General features: G+C 37.0%; 1 protein-coding gene across 1 annotated transcript in view; it reads right to left on the bottom strand.

The window, feature by feature from the left end:
• LOC113227331 (patj homolog) overlaps positions 1-20,421 on the bottom strand; it is a 195,665-nt gene that overhangs the window by 24,066 nt on the left and 151,178 nt on the right. The window contains exons 8-15 of the mRNA XM_026460224.1: positions 7,374-7,468; positions 5,994-6,117; positions 5,499-5,711; positions 5,093-5,263; positions 4,563-4,706; positions 2,182-2,314; positions 1,209-1,351; positions 560-734 (exon numbers count right to left, since the gene is read on the bottom strand). Of these exons, the coding sequence (XP_026316009.1) occupies positions 560-734; positions 1,209-1,351; positions 2,182-2,314; positions 4,563-4,706; positions 5,093-5,263; positions 5,499-5,711; positions 5,994-6,117; positions 7,374-7,468 (1,198 nt within the window). The remainder of the gene's footprint in view (positions 1-559; positions 735-1,208; positions 1,352-2,181; positions 2,315-4,562; positions 4,707-5,092; positions 5,264-5,498; positions 5,712-5,993; positions 6,118-7,373; positions 7,469-20,421) is intronic.

The raw sequence follows: 20,421 nt of genomic DNA, 5'->3' as shown, positions 1-20,421 counted from the left end.
CTGATCAGATACAAGGTTACGTACATATGTTACTGCAATACCAGTCTTACTAACAATGTTTGTGGTTTATTTGCTACTCTTATCGAATGTATCTTATTTGAGCAGATAGTTATGTTTGACGTTGATCTTTCTGTATGTTAGCGCTAATTGATAATGTTTATAATATTTACCATGTACTCGAGAAGAGATATTTTATTTAAGTCATATTTTATAGTCGGCATTACTGTCGGGGGTTCAGGACTATTGAGATATAAATGAAAATCTTAACAAGTAGGGCCAAAAACACCTCCTTGTAGAACGCCACCCATAAAACGTAGATATGTTATTAACGACTATTATCTCAAGGAAAACCGTTTCACATTAAGGATAATTATGCATAGCGCTTATGTCACTAGGCTACCTTTAGAAGCACAGTTATACCCTACAATGAGACAAAATCTATAATTAACCCTATTGAAAACTTAAGGTAAGCCACAGGGTAACATTCTTGGACCCATAGACTTTCTAACGTCCAAAATAGTAAATAATTTATACTTGTATTAAAGAAATCCAATCTCACCTTTAGGAGCACTCTTAATAGCACTAACAGCAGTAGCTAATGGACTCCTGGAAACATCAAGCCCATTGACTGACATCAGCCTGTCTCCAGGTGCAAGACGTCCGTCGGCAGCTGCAGCTCCTCCGGTCACTACTGACCGGACTACAATCACTGAACTACCAGGTTCTGAAGGGTCCTAGAACGAGAATTATCAATTTATTAGCGATTTGCTATTAAAAACATAACATCTATGATTATTTTTTTTTATAATGTGCCAGACAACCACACCAATTACCTGGTCACAAAAACTAAGATTTCGAATTCGAATCAAATTCTCTGTGCAATGAGTATCAGAGCAACGGAATTCACTCCGGGGTACTAGCCGGACCTCCCAGAACAGAACCAACTTACAAAAAGTTCCTATCAGGAATTGGACCCTGAACCTTTTCATCCAGCGCCCACAGTTTGCACTGTGTTTGCACAAGGCTGCAAAAGTCGTCAATTATTATTGCTGTTCACCACCGTCAGGCAGGACAGTTATCTTTAAAAGTTTCATGATTCTTAAAAAAGAGAGTAATAAACATCCCAGCACCTAAATATCCAAGATGAACTTAGCAGGTAACGCTGACATTACACATATCCACTGGGCATTATTTAATAATCAGCTCACCAAATAATCTAAAATAGAGAATCCCAATCCTCTGTCTTCTTTCTGCAATTGTATATAGTCTATGTTATCGCTCCACATCGCCAGACCACTTAGAGGCTCTAGGGATCGTGATCGATTTCTTTCTAAATCTTCTGTGCAGAATTCTGAAAACATTACAATAGAGTTCTTAAGTTTTCGCGGTTGCTTCGCATTTTTAAGTTGTGCCATAAACCAATAAACTTTATTTTGTAAATTCTCTGGGTCTGATTTCATAAGTCCTGTGTATCCCTTAATGCGCTTTAAGTTATCTCCTTCACTGTCCTACTAGTAAACTTATCAGAGTCTAAGTATGTTTGCCTTTTTTTTTCTTTATTTATTAGAGGGTTTATTCTTAATAAAATATGCCACCCCCATAGGAACATAGCACCACTTTAACACACTACATACTAAATACTGATAATTATCTACATTTTATACATTTTTCTACAATGCGGTACAGCGCTCTGGCCACTTGGGATGTAGGGTTAGCCAGTATGCTGTTACACATACCCACACTTAGTACAGGCAAGTTGAATTTGATGCCTAACTGAAGCCTCCCAGACTCGCTCCGGACATATTCCACGAGGACGTCTTCGTCTTCGTCTTCCCTCTTGTTACAAATAGAACAGTTGGGAGACGTTGTCTTACCCATCAGGTGGGAGAAACTGTTTAGTGGGATATGGCCCGAGCGAAGCCGGAAAGCTGTTATGATTTCAAATCTGCTCATGTCTACTGCATCAATCCAAAGGTAGTTGTTAGTTGTAGTAGTAGTAGTAGTAGTATGTTTGTCTTAAAGAAGTTAATTGGTTTGGACTTTGTCATTTCCATACGACGGGTACACGAGTAGGTATATATAGTAACTCAAGATGACATACGCTAATTAACCCTATTGCACTACAATCTAATTGTACTGAGCATCTGACTAGCCTATAAACTGTAGCCTTTGTCCACTTACCATCATGATCGTGTCCAGTAGACATAATAGTAGTAGCACTACATAGCGAAGCTACCGAGCTTTCAGATTTGGCCTTAATCAACCGTTGCGGCGGTGTCAGCAAATCTTGAAGACTGCCACCGAGGATGTTACTCTGGAAGAAAAATTAAAAGAGTTACATTCTCATTATCGAGGATGTTTTAAGGTGAAAAGTGAACAAAAGATACAGCAGGTTAAAAATTAATAAGAAAGTAACAAAAGGACATAAGAAGCACTCGAATGATTCTCTGGTTATCTGGCTTGATCAATCCGGGCTTTAAAGAACCGTTGCGCTCTAATCAGTCATTGTAAAGCTAACATAACATTATGTACTTGAAGATACATTAAGGGTAGTAAGCTGTTAGTAAATAATGACATCAGCACGCAAAAGGAGCCCTAGAAAGCTACAGATGATGTCATTGGGGTTGCAGAACAATCGACTAATAAGATTTTACTGGTCGTCGAAACTACAGAAGACGCACCATATTCGGAATCCTGCCATCAATTCCTGAACAAGTACACGATAGACGACTTTATACTAGAATTCAAAACAAACTACTAACTAAAAGATTAAAATACACTCGTCCTACCATATTCATAAAAAATGCGCTATCAGTAACATAAATACTAGGCAATAAACCTAACACCATCTATGACGGTAAAGACACAACTAAATAGTTTAATAAAATATTATCCTACTAACGCAAAAAAATCATATGAATAAAATCATATAAAAATAAACTATGCGCAATAGATTACGTATCAGAGTAAAAATTACGTCAATAAAAATACTGACTCTCGTATCTAATCAACTGTTTCCTGGACATAAACGGTTTTCTCTCAAACAGATGTCAGAAAAAACAAATATTTCGACCGGGAAAGCTACACGAGACATGTCATTGTGTAAACCGGGTTTATGATTTGTAGGGTACTAGAAGATAAATTCACAGTAATCACAGTATACGAAGTAGTTTTCATAAAATAGTACCGAGTACGAAGTCGCAACCTACAGCCACTATGTAAACAAACACGTATATATTTACAGACAGTTTTGAAAGTAGTACAACGTAACAATTTGATCTAGAAAACCTCGGTCACAATGGTAAATTTTCAAAAACAGTTTTCCTAATCTGTGCGAAACGTGTGAATCAAACGCAATAATGAAATCACTAAATTTATAAAGCAAGTGAACAAAGTCCTGAATTGAAAGCCATCTTCATCAATTTCAAAGAAATTTTCCATTAAAGCGCCAATGTTCATGGCAAAGTGAATTTGGTCGTGTATTAGAACTTCAGTACTTCTGACATAAGCTTTGGCTTCTCGCCAGTTGAATGCGTGATATCGATAACAAACAAAACCAAATGAGAATCGCTGGGCCATTTTATAAACATCTTTGGAATATTTTGTTTGGATATAAACGTCGTTATGATCTATAGAAATGTGAAAGATTCTGTAGACTCTGAAATTTGAGATATTAAATGTTATCTCGCTCGGAAATTTGTTTGCCTAAGCTGACAAAACATGAACGGAGAAAATCAAATAGTAATCATTTATATCTAATCTAAAAAACATAATAAATACGAAATTCAGGAAGGCAAGAACCGATAGTTACAGACGAGCCTATATCATCAAGTTAGAAAATAGCACCCAAAAATTGGTTTCATGTAATACTTCACGCCTATTTTCATCTTGCTACGATCTTGACACACATCTTTAGCCTCGTCAACACACATTAATACTTTCTGTATCAACTCCTAGATTTATTGAGGGGCCAGTAAGAGCCAATAGTGGAAGCTCACAGCAATAAATATTTTGGGCAGCAAATCAAATGGTTAAATTATATACACTTCTCTAATCTCAGTTTATTCCCGACAAATGGATCTATAAGTAAACAAGAGACTGACCAACGACAATTACGATTGGATATTTGAATTTAATTCAACGATTTTCCCAGTCTTTTATGATACCAAACGACATGACTGTCCATAGCAGTTGCAGTCCATAGTAGAACACTGTCAGTTCGCCTGTCACCCTGAGACACAAGTTGACAAGTTCCATGCGTCTATAATTTCACCAGCACCTATAAAAACTCTTAAAAACCACACGGTAAAGCTTTATCATTGACGTCATTTGGAATCTTGTTGTCTCAAGGTGCTTCGGTTATACAAACTGTTCTGCTTGGCTAATGTATGGAGAAGCTTTAAGGTTGTTTTTATGTTCATTAATGCAGGATGCATATTTAATGTTAATACTATTACACTGAAATTTTTCTAGATCAGCAATAGAGATTCTTGTAAAAGCGTACTTGTTGTACAATAACTAATCAAAGGAACGAATGTTCCATCTGTCTCTTTTACACTTACCCTTGCAAAGCTGGATTCACTTTTGCTGCTATGCACATCGTTGTCTCGCTTCCGTACACAGACAAGCAGTACCGGCGACTGCACTGCCCTTAGTCTTGTAACTACATCTACATGATGTGAGCCTAGTACCCTCCAGCCGTTTACCTGTCAGATAGTAGAGTATGAATGTAAGTCAAAAATTTATTGGACTAAAATCGTTATTTTAAATTTATTTTGAAATACAATTTTGCTTTTATTAAATAAATTTCTAAGTTGTGTTACATAATAGATCTGCATATACAGTCTGCTTATTATTGATATAAAAATCTTTTGGCTCTCTGCCTAACAATAACGCCGTTACGCAACTGCTTTGACAGATATACCATAAAGCAACAACAAGAACCATTGTTATCATGTCAGGCAATGACTGAATAAAATATAAAGATAAAATTTGCATTTTTGCCACTTTACAATCTTACAATATTCTTATATTTTCACGAAATATTAAAATTCATATTTCCAAACAAATTTGGGATAGTGAAAAATATTACCTCAAGTAACTCATCTCCAACTTTATATAATCCAAGTTGTGCTACTGGTCCGTTCGGCGCGATAGCCCTGATATAATGTCTTGCCTGAACCTCTTTACCACCAACAACTCGTACGGTACCTTCCAGGGAGATTCCTAATCCACTGTCTTTTCCCTTAATTATTGTGCCAATCTGAAAGACAGAAAATTAATATTTTCTTGTATATCATTGTGTTGAAACTTATCTATTTAATAACGTCAATTTATCTTCATGACCAAGTGTTGCAATGTCCAATGATTCCTATTTTTTCTTTCAATTAATTAGATTAGCTGTAGGAATAATGAACACTGGTCAATCTGCAAACTTTCCTTTCTGATTATCAGACATTTCTAGTACGAAAGGTCTTTATTGATAGCAAACCACTCACAATAATGTCGTACTGATTTTGATGTCCAGGCCAATCCTTTTCAGCTTCCAACAAATCCCGCCATTTGTCCTGTATCCTTCTTGCTTCTCTTTCTGATAGTTCGTCATCTCGTCCGATCACGATCTCAGCTTCTTCAGATGGAGACGTAGGGGATGGGAGATGAGGTTGGATTTCGGAGTCTGCCTCCGCTTCTATTACTGTAGATTCATCGTACTAGAGACAAAAAGATTATGAAAGTAAAGACACAAGAAGTTTCAACTATTCCGAGTTAATCCTTGCATACAGCACATGTCTAAGAACAATGTTATAGATTTAATGAGCACTCAAAATATACATAAGTGAAAACAACGATGAGGAGAATTCAAGTGAAAAGGAGTAAACGCCAGAACAAAAAGTATTCCTTATGTTAGATATTACATTACCTAACAAAAAACAATTTTTTGGGCCTGGAAAAATGTCCTATTACCCAAGTCATAAACTGATAATATTACTTACCACACTAAAGCTATATTTGGCAAGTGAGGTAACGGACGGGCTGGGTGGCGCGATGGGGGAGCGTCGGCCATCCTGCGCCGCTAGCGCCTTTTGGAGTTTCTCGAACCCCGCTCCACGAAGGTATCTAGAATAGTTTGCTTGTCAATAGTTTAACATCTTTAAGACCTATTACGGTAACTGTATAGACGAGTACTTAAAGATCTCTAAGTACTAATTATTACCTATACATTACATACGTTATACTCGGATGCCGTGACACAAATTTTAAGTACGCAGAACCGCATTATCCGGAACCGTATATTACCGAGAACCGGATAATCCGGTCGTTTGGAGTCCGTTCCAAGAACAGATCTTTATAAGAAAATATGAACAAAAATATTGTAATCGACTTGAACACGACTTCATCATTCAGCCATACGACGCCCACTGCTGGGCATAGGCCTCCCCCAACGATCTCCACGACGATCGGTCCTGCGCTGCCCGCATCCATCGGCTTCCCGCGACCTCCACCAGATCGTCGGTCCACCTGGTGGGGGGCCTACCCACTGAGCGTCGTCCGGTGCGCGGTCGCCATTGAAGAACCTTTCCGCCCCAACGGCCATCGGTTCTCCTAGCTATGTGCCCCGCCCACTGCCACTTCAGCTGAGCAATTCTTCGAGCTATGTCGGTTACCTTAGTTCTCCTACGGATTTCCTCATTTCTGATTCTATCACGCAGGGAAATACCGAGCATCGCTCTCTCCATTGCCCGCTGAGTGACCTTGAGCCTTATAGTGTCCCTTTCAATATTTTTTTTTTTTGCTTTGTTAAGAACAAAGGAAATAAAACAATTTTTCCGAATTTAAATCGCGCATGGTTCAATAGGACAGTTTACAGGTTTCATGAGACCTACTCTCGAATTCGTCCGACATCCGTGCGAAACAATTACTACCAAATAAGCAATACTTGACCAAATGAAAAGACGCGTGATGCGAATGAAGCTTCATACTGGATACTTGTCTTTTAATTTTGTGTAACGGGCCTGAAACGTTGGTTTGTTTGAAAAACCAAATATATACGAGCTAAATCCGGAAAATAATTTCATTTCCTACGTATAACAATCGCGAAAACTTAAGAACTAGATTTATGACTCGATTAAGAGCTGGTTCCGACAATGTTCCGACCCGATTCCTGAGCTACGACGAGCTCAGTAACTAGTTCTCAAATTTTGGACTGTTTGCGGTCCTTAGAAGTTACAAAGACGTATAAGTCACGCCAACGAAATATTGAGACACGCAGATGCTGAAATACTTCTTGTCAATTAATTTCGAACTAGTCTCGGTCGGAATAAGGTCGATTTTTCTACTGCTCAATATCATTATGTCATAACGTTAAGGCACACCTTAAAGCTTTCAGTCTGACAACAGGGCCTTTAGCGTCTCGCAACAAAGCCACAGCTCTGTGGTTCGTCACTCCGTGTAGAGACACGCCGTCCACCTGAAAAGAACATAATATATGGTTAAGGAAAATTTGGTCCAAATTTTATGATAATTATTTCTGTAAGATAAGAACAAGGAATGTTTTGATAGTTTGGTCATATGGAGAGGATGGATGTTAGTAAAGTAACTGCATGTATGTACAGAGCGCATATGGATGAAAACACGAGGAAAGTTCTACCTCGTATATCAACCAAATCGAGGATGGAGTGAGTCCTACGGAATTCTCAAGTGGCTGGTGTACAAACCATATCTGTGTTGCAAAAATGAGAGATTCATTCTGTGTGCCGTTTAGGTTCTCGGTATTATAACTGTGGCATTTCATTAAAAAAAAGAAGATATCCATAATATTAACCTTAGTCCATAAGTCCAAACTCATGGTACCACGATATCTTTAACAAAGTTAAATGATTCTTTTATGGGGAACTGTATACGTTTTAAAACTTTTTAAATTGAAAAGTCATGTTACAAAATTGAAGAGTATGTATTAGATGTATGGAAAGACAACAATAGTCTAGATACCACACAATTATGGTTCAAAATATAGCATTTAAGTTTATTTGAAAAGAGCAATCCCTTGAGTTTCTTACTCGTTCTACACAGGCAGGTCAGCGTAGTGAACGAGCAGTAGCTTAAAAAATTACGTTTTCAAGTGTAAAAATGTTACCTATGGAATAAATCATTATTTGACATTAATTTTGACTTTGATGACCCCGAATAAATCGGAAGTACTAACTATAAAAGAGAATGCATAAAAGGAATGATGCTGTGGAAGGGGCAAACAAGATATTCGCGTTCTATTAAGGCCACATCTGTAAAATGATAACTTTTCAGAGACGTAACGGAGATGTAAGTTTATTTCATCTAGTTTGTATTATTTTTCTGTCTTTCATGTGGTAAAAGCGAGATACAAATACCGCGATAAAAGCCGAACAAATCCAATACCAAAGAGCTGTAAGGCCGGGGTCGCACTGGTACGGCGACGGCGACGCGGCAGCGATGCGAAAGAATAAGTGGCCGTTTGCGTAAAATCAGAGTTCGAGATCACTCTCTGTGCGAGTGCGGCCTAGAAGACGGTACCTTGGAACACATTTTTTTCAATTGTCCTAATATTGCTGTTCCACTTTATAACTTACTTTCTCCAAAATTCCCCCGCCCCATTAACATAAACAACCTCTTAACTTTAGTGTTCTCCCCCCATATTGTTACTCTATGTAAATTTATCCACTTAAATAACATATATTTATAAATGTTGTTTTGCTGTTTTGTTTTACATTCTCAACTGAGTACTCCCGTAGTCCAACTTACCAACACCGGTTAATGTCCTCTTAGAGCTTAGCGAAATTTTTTTTTTGTTTCGTTTTTTTTTCTTTCAACTGTGACATTGGCAAAATCATCAGTTCTCATATTGATGGAGCCATAAAAATAAAAAGTGAAGTGAAGTGGCCGTTCAAAAGCGAGAAGCCAGCGAAACGCCGCTATGTCGCTTAATGGGTGGCCACACCGGGCAGGTTAGGCGATCAGTGGCGGCCGCGACGAACAGTCACCATTGTGTAGTGGAAAGACGCGCACGAAAATTCCTATCATGAATTTAAAAAAGATTTGGTACATGAATGAAATCAAGATTGAACTCAGTACGGAGAATTTCATCATCTATATTCAGTATTGAGGAAACATTCAATCAGATTTAACGACTACACAAGAATGAGTATAGAATTAATCTTGGACTATAGTTTGGAAAATATTTATACCAGTATTTTGAAAAAGCACACCAACTGTATATTTTGTCGCAAATCGTGACAAATCGCCGTCGCATCACTGCTTGTCGTACGAAATTCAAGTGTCGTGGCGAGTCGCTGAATAATTTTATTTAATGCGGACACATTCATTACATGTAGAACATTTGAAATTTCTTTACGATATGAACAAATAAATTTCGCTTGTCGTTTCTGCAGTGCAGCCACCGACATATGTTTATATGAGTTTGTTTTCACGAAATCGCCGTCGCATCGCAGTCGCCTTAGTAGTGCGGCCGCGGCCTAAGGAAACACAATTTGTAAGGTCTGCTGACTCGATCTGTTGCTCAGTTGATAGGGCCTAGTACTACTAGGTACTACTAACTACCTAATAGGTACTATTAGTACAGATACTCAATATACAGGGTATCCCAAAACTCCTACGATAACCTGGTAACAGGATGTTGATAGTTTGTAACAACCCAGAAAAAATATTTCAAAAATTGGAGTCCTTTTTTATGATATAAGCCTTTTAATTAAAAATGTTGACAATGTACGCCCTGTGCACCATTTATAAGTACTACAATTACAAATTTGCTAACTTTGCTATTCTAGTTTTTGTAATGGTAACCCGATAAATTTAAAATTAAAAAAAAGAAAAATTTACGACGATATGCACGATTGGTGAAAAGGTCACTTTTTAAGGCGTTGCCGTGCATGTATTGACGCTGGTGACAACAGTTTGAGCACTTGCTGTAGTTTGTAATAAAATTATAACAATTTATTTATTAGTATATTTGTTTTATAAAGAGCCCGAAACGTCGGTTTATTTAAAAAAACAAATATTGGCGATTTAAATCCGGAGAAATAGTTTCATTTCCTATGTGTAACAATCGCGAAAACCTAAGAACTCGTTATTCATTAGTTTTATTTAAATTCCTATATCTGTCGAGAAATGTGGAATTTTGAGACTGTTTGCCTCACTTAATCATACTTACCATTTTTACCAGTCAGTCAAACTCCGACTACATGGATATGAAACCTAAATTAATCTTAGAGGCACAGAAAGCCATTTTCACTTAGAAAATGTAACCTTTTTAAATTGGCTTCTTTTAAGAAAAACCAAGATTATTTTTTCCAAGAAGCATGTCGTAGCGGTTTTATTCCATTTCAGAATCTTGATTAGTTGCGCCAACTTTTCTAAGACGTTGCCATGGTAGTCTAGGTACATTTTTTTACAGTATGAGGCGTCAAAGTTACCTTGAAAAAAATTCTGCTAAAAATTTGAAGAAAAAAATTAAATACATAATTTTTTTATGCTGAAACTTTAGCAATTGGGGCTTTCTTTGGCATTGTGTTCATTAGCTGGGCTATTTGGGTTACCATTACAAAAACTAGAACAGCAAAATTATCAAATTTGTAATTGTAGTAGGTACTTAAAAATGGTGTACAGGTCGTACATTTTCAGCATTTTTCATTAAAATGCTTATATCACAAAATAAATTAGTCCGACTTTTTAAATGTTTTTTTCTGGGTTGTTAGAAACTAGGCAACATCCTGTTCCCAGGTTATCGTTGAGTTTTGGGACACCTGTATAAAACAGGTACTACTAATACAGATACTCAATCTCATACAAAAAAATGTCGCACTCGTAACTCCGCTTATTCACCTACTATACTAATACGCGAAACGTCCAACAGATGGCAGCTATTATATTATATTTGTCAAGGTTATTGCCCCTGTTCAAGCTTTGTTTATATATACAATAATATATAATAAAATCGCAAAATAGTTGAGTCTACGTATAATATTTTAAAGTAAATGTCAGTGCTAAAACGTTACGAGGTTTCGAGAACGTATTCAAAGAAACACCCAGACTGTGATCGATTTAAAAAAGTTCTATTCTCAAATTCGTCCTACCGGGAATCCATGAATGATAAGTAGCAATAAGTCTCGCTAACATTCAAGATCTGGACGTCTTTGAATAGGCTTCCAACTCAGGTTGGTCGGAGCAAGGACAATTTGTTCAGGTGAGGATTTTCGGATGATTCTAACCTGGGGGTCTACTCTCGATCTCCGTCTGACATCCGTCCGAAACAATTAATGTCAAATAAGTTATATTCGACAAAATTAAAAGACAAGTATCAAGTATGAAGCTTCATTCGCATCGCGCGTCTTTTCATTTGGTCAAGTATTGCTTATGTGGCAGTAATTGTTTCGGACGTACATACATATGTCGGACGGAGATCGAGGGTAGGACTGTTTTTTTGTATGTATATTACGCGGTATCTCCGGCCGGTATTTGTGAACCGATTTTGATAATTCTTTTTTTGTTGGAAAGAGGGTACGTCGGTACTGGTCCCTTTTAAATTTGTAGAAAATAGTCCACCTCTACGAGTGGCAAACTAAGGGAATCGGTTTCAATATAACTTGGCAAATAGTTATAGTTTCACGAACTTTTGAGGTCGGTTTTTTAGTACTCTGTACTGAGATTATTATTAATAATGTATGTGCGTATTGATCATACTGATATTCATAAACTCTTTATTTTATTTTAAGAATATTTTTCCTTCTTTCTCGTATTGTTTTTCTTTTTTTAATTTCAATCATCATCAATTTGTTATAATTATTAATTTAAAGATCGAACACTTAGATAAAATTCCTTCGATCCGGCCGGATTCGAACCGACGTCTTCGAGCATACTGCGCCAGACGCTTAGTTAGTATAGCGTCTGCCACGGTATGCTAGAAGACGTCCGCCCGGATCGAAGAAGTTTTTTCTGAGTGTTCGATCTTTGTACTAATTATTAACTAATTATTATTAATTATTCTTTATTTTATTCTTATTATATTCTTAAGTATTTTACGTCTATTGTCAGTAATTATTTTAGTGGACAATTGTAATTGGCCTATACAAAAAAGTGCTAAACGTATGTTAAGGTTAACATTGTATTAAGGCTATTGTTATACCATTTTTTTTTAATGACACCAAGTGACGCGACGCACAAGTCGTGCGCCTGGTGGTAAGCGACACGCCTGCCCATAACAGTTGCAGTGTTTCCACCTTTCAATTTCACCAGCACACTTACCCTTCGAAACCGGAACGCAGTAATGCGAGCATTACTGCTTAGCGGGTGAAATAGGTAAGGTGGCAGTACTGCCCTGGACGATCACTTTCACAAGGAACTCTACTGTTAATAAAATAAAACGGCACCCTTGGCTATATACGTCCCATTGCTGGGCGTTGTTCTTCTAAGAGAAGAACAACGCCCAGCAATGGGACGTATATAGGTCAATGCGCAAGAAGTGCAAGACCATCGAGTAGCAGTGTCGCTCTTCATGCATAATGCAGTAGGATCAGCATTATGCAAATGCAACTACCCAAACTCTACTATGCAGCTGCGTTGTAAATTGCTTGTACAGTCAGCAAAAATATTTTAGTCATAGTGCCATCGAGTATATAACCAGAAATAGAGACGAAATAAGGGCCATATATTCCTGGTAACACATTAGCGATATAGCTCTTATAAATATCAACTCCCGTTTGCACTGAAATATAGACAGGCCAACTACTGACCTGTGTGTACGTCTCCGTATATTCCAAAAAATATTCTGTATTTATTGTAATAAAGATAATATCTCTAACAGAGCCGTGCTGTTCTATTCGGTGGTGTGGGAAAAACAGCAAAACATCTAATTACAAAACAAACGGAATCACATTTCATCGGTAATTAAATATGAAATATGTAATTTTGCAATGATCGTCCATTATAGCAAAGTTCAAGTAACTGGTCGATAAGAAGTGAAACAGTTGACGACACCCATTGACGACACCCGTCAATTGTTTCGAACTCGGGCTAGCCAATCGGAGCACAGTTGTCATAGTAATGATATGGCAGAATAGTTTTCAAAGAAATTAAATGACATTTCGTCTCTATTTCTGGTTATATACTCGATGCATAGTGCAGACATTTTATCTTACCCGCATTGGTGTGTTTTAAAACTAAATGTTTTTTTATAGCCCCGCATTAGGGAAACCCTGTATTGCGGGTGCCATGAACACACATATACAACCACAAGTGACACCCAAACTCACGAGAGAAATAAAGGTAGCCGTACAAATATTTCTCCCGGTCCGGGTATCGAACCCGGGACCTCTGCGTGGCAGTCCAGCATTGCAATCGTTCGGCCGCAGTTTAATTAAATATTACTATGAGTACCCCTTCGTAACATATATTCCCCTGAGAAAGATGAACAAGAAACTAAACATTTGTATGTACATTATCATTTACAATATTTATTTCAGATATGATAAATCAATACAACCTACAAAAGCTGGAAGAGTTACCACCAATGATTTCTATCATCTAAGTACGCAGAAGCTGTATAATAAATAACCTTTAGTCATTGACTTACAAATAAATGGACAACGGGTCTAATACAAAAACCACGAAAAAAATGTCCCAAGTCAACCTATTTAAACGTAGTGACATGTAAAGGAATATGAAAAAGCTAAAACGTTGAATTTAAATTGTAATGTCATCGCAGTACTGTCTAATTTTGCTTGCTTCGCTGTCAGTCGAACAAACGAAGACTAAAGCGTGAATGACGCTCTGTATACGATTTTAACGCCCTATAAGTTCGGACACTTTTTAGCGCGGACCCGACGTCCATATAATTGTAAGTCAATGCCTTTAGTATAAAGTTTTTGTTACACTATACTTTTAAACCTCATAAATGGAAAATTTTGAATATCAACTGGAATCTTAAAATATGTTTTTTTTTATAATATCAAGAGAGATTCATGCGCCTGATGTTAAGCTACACCCCATAGCAGATGCAGTGCCACTCAGAGCTTTAAATCGCAAAGATGTGAGGGGCACTGCCACTGCGCCCGTCGCCCTGAGACATAAGTTGGTTGACAAGTCCCATATGCCATATGTGTTGCGAAACGCAGTAATACTCCAATTAATGCTTAGAGATAGACATAGGTAAGGTGGCAGTACTGCCCTGACGAACTCTTTCACAAGGAGCTCTACTGCTACTAAAAATATCATTTGGTTTGTTTTTATAACAATATACACAAGTAGACATTATAAGGTTTTGCGACAGTATTTTAAAGACCTTGTTTCCTTTACATGTACTACATTATTCCCCAGTATTAGTTCTATATTTTGAAACCTGAAAGTGCTAATCGGGTCACTTTTAGTATATAATAGTTAGTTAGTTGTTTCACTATAGTTTTAAACCTTCTAAATAATAACTTTGACTATCAAGAGAGACCCTTATTCATAAACAAGCTCGTACATTGGCCTCCTAATTTAAATGCGCCTGAAGGTAAGCTAGGTAACGCCTGTCCATAACAGATGTAGTGCCACTCAGAGCTTTAAATTGCTATGATCTGAGAGGCACTACCACTGCGCCCGTCACCCTGAGACATAAGTTGACAAGTCCTATGTGCCTGTAATTTCACCAATTGTGATTTTGTGGGGACGATTCATGGATATCCGGTTTGGTTTTTGTATTATATTTAACAATTAGTCTTTCTATAATGAAAAGACTATTGTTTACCTTAAAATAAATTGCATTTTCTTCAACACACTGGGTTATTTTTAAAATACTATAGGCTTCTTTCACAAAACGCCAAAGCTACGACGCTCTGGTAAGAAGGACATTGGAGGGCAACGCGATCATCTGGGCACCGCAGGAAGCCAAGTATAAAGCTATGTTGGAGAAAATACAAAACAAATTTACCAGATACTTGTACCTAAAATTATATGCAGTTTACCCCTATTACCCTTTAATGTAACTAACATTGTTCGTCTATGTATCGGTATGGCGGGGTACAATAAACTGTAAGTAAGGCGTGACCTGGAGCTAGTTACGTATATTTTTGAATTGCTACGTGGCAAGCAGTACAACCCTAGTGTATTGGAGCAAGTAAAGTTGTACGCTCCTAACAAGTAGGTACACGGGGCGGAGGCCGCCGCCGCCACTGCAAGCGATACCGCGCGCGCGGACTCAGCTGTTGGCCCGAACGCCATTCACTCAATCGAGTAGCTGATACAATTGACTTATTTCATTGCACGTTGAGTGAATTCAAAAAAGTTTCCTTACATATAATATGTTATGATTCTTAAATTATTGTATTTAAGTGCCTGCTCTAATGAATTAGGTTTTGTCTGTAATGTTAGTTAAGCTGTTATGTACACAAATAAATAAATAAACATAATAAATATATGAAAAATAAACTTCATAGTTTTTTTTTATACTATCTGAAACTTTTTAGATCTATTATTTAGTACAATAAGTTCAAACGTGCAAACGTCCTCCGCGACGACACCCACCCCCGTCCTACACAGAGTTATTACCGTTTCGAACGATCTATTTAAATCTATTTATTTTTTTACGAAATTAAAATTTGATGAATTCTTAAAAATTATTGGGCCTAATCCGTATTTTCTTACAAAAAAACACCGGTTTGAAACTTTTTCTTTTTTAAGTTAAATGGACTTACTCTTGACCTAGCTCTGGAGCAAAGATAGGATCTACGACGATTGTATGAGTTCAGAAACACAGCTGCAGGCAGGAAATTCCATCCCTGGGCTGTGCGCATAGTAAAAGATGAAAATACTTTCTTACAAAAAATATAGTACCAGTAAAGATCTTTGTAAAAGAGTTCGTCGTGGAGGTACTGCCACCTAACCTATTTCTACCGCCAAGCAGTAATGTCGGTCAGTAAGAGTGGTTCAAACCAGCCCACTGGCTGGAAAAATAAAGAACATAATAATAATAGTAATCAGAGAAGCAAAGTCTAAAATAGATACATTAATAATAAAGTGCCAGACAACCTTGTTCGTCCCGTCAATAGTTATCATAAAAAAAACACACCAATTGACTGGTCTCAAACTATCCTATGTTCCCTGTACTATGAGTACCAGGGCTGAATTCAGCCTGGCGCACTTGCCAGATCAGAATCAAACTAGTCATTTCCGAATTTGGTCCAATTTGCTCTTCATGCAGCGCCCGCAATACAAACCGCTGGGCCACCGAGATCATCGCAAGTGCGAGATTGTAAATTTCTTTTAAGTAATTTCTCAGATATTGCTATAGTAATTCCTAAATTGTTTTGATTAATTATTCCCACGTCATGTTTGGCTTGGTTTAGTTCCCGATCATGTCTAACAAGAAGTCTTTTGTACAATAAACCATTTGGGTGTAACTAACCCATTTGGTTTTTGTTAGGGTTATGTTGAGGTTAAGCAACCCCAAATGGTTTATTGGGAACTCCCAATTTACGCAATTCTCTGCCAGACGTGACTTCTTCTACGAAGCTTGCCGCCAGCCGTCTTAATAACTCAAATTTGGAATTAATATACAGGAAAAGCTTGTCTAACGGGGTTCCAATTAACGGAAACATATCCGCTCACGCGATTCATGCGTCTCTGGAAGCATACCACACCTAGAGGTGCCGGTGATGATTTTATACCGATTTATCGGATATCGAAGTTATAACAGGTAAAAGAACTAATACTAATTACTATTTCGGTAACTACTCTAGCAAACCATAAAGTTTTTAATGCCTGGGTCTGTCATTTCAAAAATAAACAACTTCAAAAATACGTCACGACAATCGTGTGTGTTATTGTTTGGGCTGGTGATGTCGGTGTTTATTTACTGAAAACATACCGTAAGTTGCGTTTTTTAAGTTTACCCTGAATATAAATGTTTATAAACTATACTTTAAGGAGTAATTTAATGATAAACATTAGAACCACTTAAACGGAATATTATCATATTTACCCAAGTACACCAAAAATTTCATTAGTGCTTTTTAAGTGCAGGATTTGCGGTGTATTACTGCATTTTATTTGAGATGTTTTTGTTATAGTACGGAGGGTATTTATTTAGCAAAGCAGAATAATAATTTTTATTTTTAAAAACTTGTATTTAAACTGAAGCCTTTTCTAATTTGCGAAACCAAATAGCCGCCATTTTGCGGTAGGATGAGCGCATCGCGTGAGCGGATAACGCAACAAGTAGTGATTAAAAAATAATTGGGGCAACTAAATGCTACTGCCTATCAATGTCATGCCATGTATTTGTATCCGAGAATCGGAATTGACAAAATTGGACTTGACGTATCCTCGGAATTGAAATTTTACGCGGAATTGGAACTTTGTGCTTTGACTTGAGCCCAATCTGATATGACTCGCCGAAGACAAGGCTTAATATGCCTCTAAACTAATTAATGGACTAACGACTTGGCGTATGCCTGTTTTTATCTATGAAGAAAAAGATAAATTCACCAAGACTGTATGGTAGTATGATGTCAAACCTTTGCCTGTTCTTTTACAACCAACCATCACCAACAAAAACCCAACAAAACAAAACACAAAACCAACAACAACAACTAACAAAAACCCAACTTGCTCAAATACTCTAAAAATGTCATATAAGGTGGGCGGTGAGCAAAGGGGGTCGATATAACAGCATCTCATACTCGTTTGTTAATAAAACTTTACTAGACCCCAATTTAAACAAACTGTTGACTCTCCCATTCGTTATACGCTTGTTATGCCAACGCTTCTGGGCGCTGGCTTCATTGTGAATTCTGTGCAGAGGCGTATTGTCTTTGCAGCCAGTACCCCTGAAAATTAGTGGCTTGTAAGCTTTAACAAAGAAAAAGGTCGCCTGGGTAAAAACGAGAACGAGATCATTTTCTTTTTGTTGATTATCTACTGTATTTTTTGACGCTTTTTATTTACTTGACTTATTGAGATAGACATTTTGATATATCGACTGTGAACTATCTCAATTTTGACATCTTGCCACGATGAAGAAAAAAAATTGTTTGCGTTATTTAGATAGCATCTGGTTTATTAAATAAAAATACGTAGTGTATGTGTAATGAAAATATTTAAAAACTACGTATTTTTATTTAATAAATCAGATGCTATATAAATGACACAAACAATATTTTAATGTATAATAATATCTTTTGTTACGTGTTTGCTTGCGAAAAAATATTTCATCCTGTAAAGTTGTCAAAAGTGAAATGATATCGATTGCCAGTTCACAGTCGATATAGCCTTTTTGCGCGAACAGTGTGCGAATATAAACGTTTGTACGTAATCACTTACAAACAAATACCGGTTTAAAACTGAAATATTTTCATTCAACAAAAATATAGTAGCAGTAGGCTCCTTGTGAAAAAGTTCGTCCAGGGAAGTAGTATTTATCTATTTCTGCCGCCAAGCAGTAATATCAGCACTACTGCGTTCCAGTTTTGAAGGGTATGCTGGTGAAATTACAGGCACATAGGACTTGTCTACTTATGTCCAGGGCGCAGTGGCAGTACCCCTCAGATCTTTGCAATTTAAAGCTCTGAGTGATATGGCAGCTGTTATGGACAGGGGTGTGGCTTACCATCAGGCGCACGACTTGTTGATTCCGTCACGTGATATTATAAAAAGAATTAGTCTGGGGACAAATTTTTGTAAATAAAAGAAAGAAAATAATATTTATCTGGTCACGATATAATATGGTCACTGGTCATGATATTTTATACCCAGGAGTTGATAATTTCTCTTAAGATTTAGGTTTCATGTCTCATTAAATGGCCCACTGGGCGGGGCACATTACTCGCAGAATTGATAGCTGATGACACCAAATAGTTCTCGAATGGCGACCGAAGACGCACAATGAGCAGAATACCTACAAGGTCGACCGACGACCTGGTGAAGATTTGGAAAGTCCGCTGAAATCAAGCAACGCAAGACCAGTCGTTGTGGCGATCCTTGATGATGATGTAGGTATAGGAAATAATGCAGCGGCGAGAGGCCATCAAAATTCAAAACATTCTAATTTCAACCAGGGAAAATGGTTTCACCGTACCACCAGTTTGGGATCCAGTATTTCCTCTGATGAAAAATCCCAAACCGATCTAAAACTGCAATACTAATTAATATGTTTTAATTTATTCTAATTTCCATTATTAATTTATAATAAATTTACGAGAAAAGTTCATACTGTTAAAATAAAATAGTTCGTAAAACATGTGTAGCGTAAATTGAAATGTGCTTTGAAAAATTTTAAAATAAGGTATTTAACTTAAAATAATAACATAGAAACCTAGTCCGCACACGCTAAGTGAGGCAAATTGAAGCGCTCCCAAAGGGCCTACACGAGCGTGCGGGCCGTCAATGCTCAAGGTCAACTTGCACCGCGAACAGATCAAGAATTTCAGCTAAAAATGACGTAATTTGCGGTAAACGAGTGTAAAAATACGTCAGACAAACATAAAATAGATACTACCATCACATTCCACAAGGAAGTAACGCGTTTCAACTTGTATTTTTATATAAATATTCACTAAAACCGAAAATGAACCTACTTTAAAACTAGCCTACATGAATTTGATTTTTGCCTCACATGTGACAGTTCGTTTGATATGAAACTATCATTCTATGCGTTATTTATTATTCTAAGGTATTTAACTAATAATTTTTGTAAATCACTATATTTAAAAAAGAGTGGTTTGCATTAGGATTAGACATAACTGGTTAATGACTTTACCACCTCGGTCAACCATGACCATGGGAACTGTAAAGGGTCCGAAACTTTGGTTTGTTTGAAAATATAAATATACGCGATTTAAATCCGAAAAAAATGTTTCATTCCTACGTGTAACAATATCGAAAACTTGCTTATTTCCAGTCGTCACCACTGGCGACAAACCCATTAGTTACCAGGTGGTGACAAACAGGATATAAAAATCTCAGTAAACTTGTAGCCAGTGGTGATTTCCACTGGCGACAAATTAGAAATATACCCATATGTTACCTGGTGGTGACAAATGTGATAAAAAGATCTGTTGTTGCCACTGGCGACAAATGGAATTTAAAGTATACCAGTAGTTCAGTTGTAACAAATGGAATAAAAAATCCCAATTAATGTTTGTTTATTTCCCCCATCGAAATGATAAAAATACAGATCGTATTAAAAAAATCAGTCTTAAACATCAGATATTTCCGATACCGAGATGATGAAGGTAGCCTACCAAACCCATCTAAGTTTAAAGCCTCTGCTTTATCCCGCGTTTCATTTTCCTATGCGTGTACATCGTTACTGATTATTTTTCTTATACATGGAATAAATAAATAAGAAAAATATTGTGTCTCTGTTATTTAGTAAATATTTTTATTTTGCCTCTCACT

Source organism: Hyposmocoma kahamanoa, unplaced genomic scaffold (assembly GCF_003589595.1).
Source record: "Hyposmocoma kahamanoa isolate Upper Pololo Valley unplaced genomic scaffold, ASM358959v1 210, whole genome shotgun sequence".
Lineage (NCBI taxonomy): Eukaryota > Metazoa > Arthropoda > Insecta > Lepidoptera > Cosmopterigidae > Hyposmocoma > Hyposmocoma kahamanoa.
This window is presented reverse-complemented; position numbering and strand designations above follow the sequence as displayed.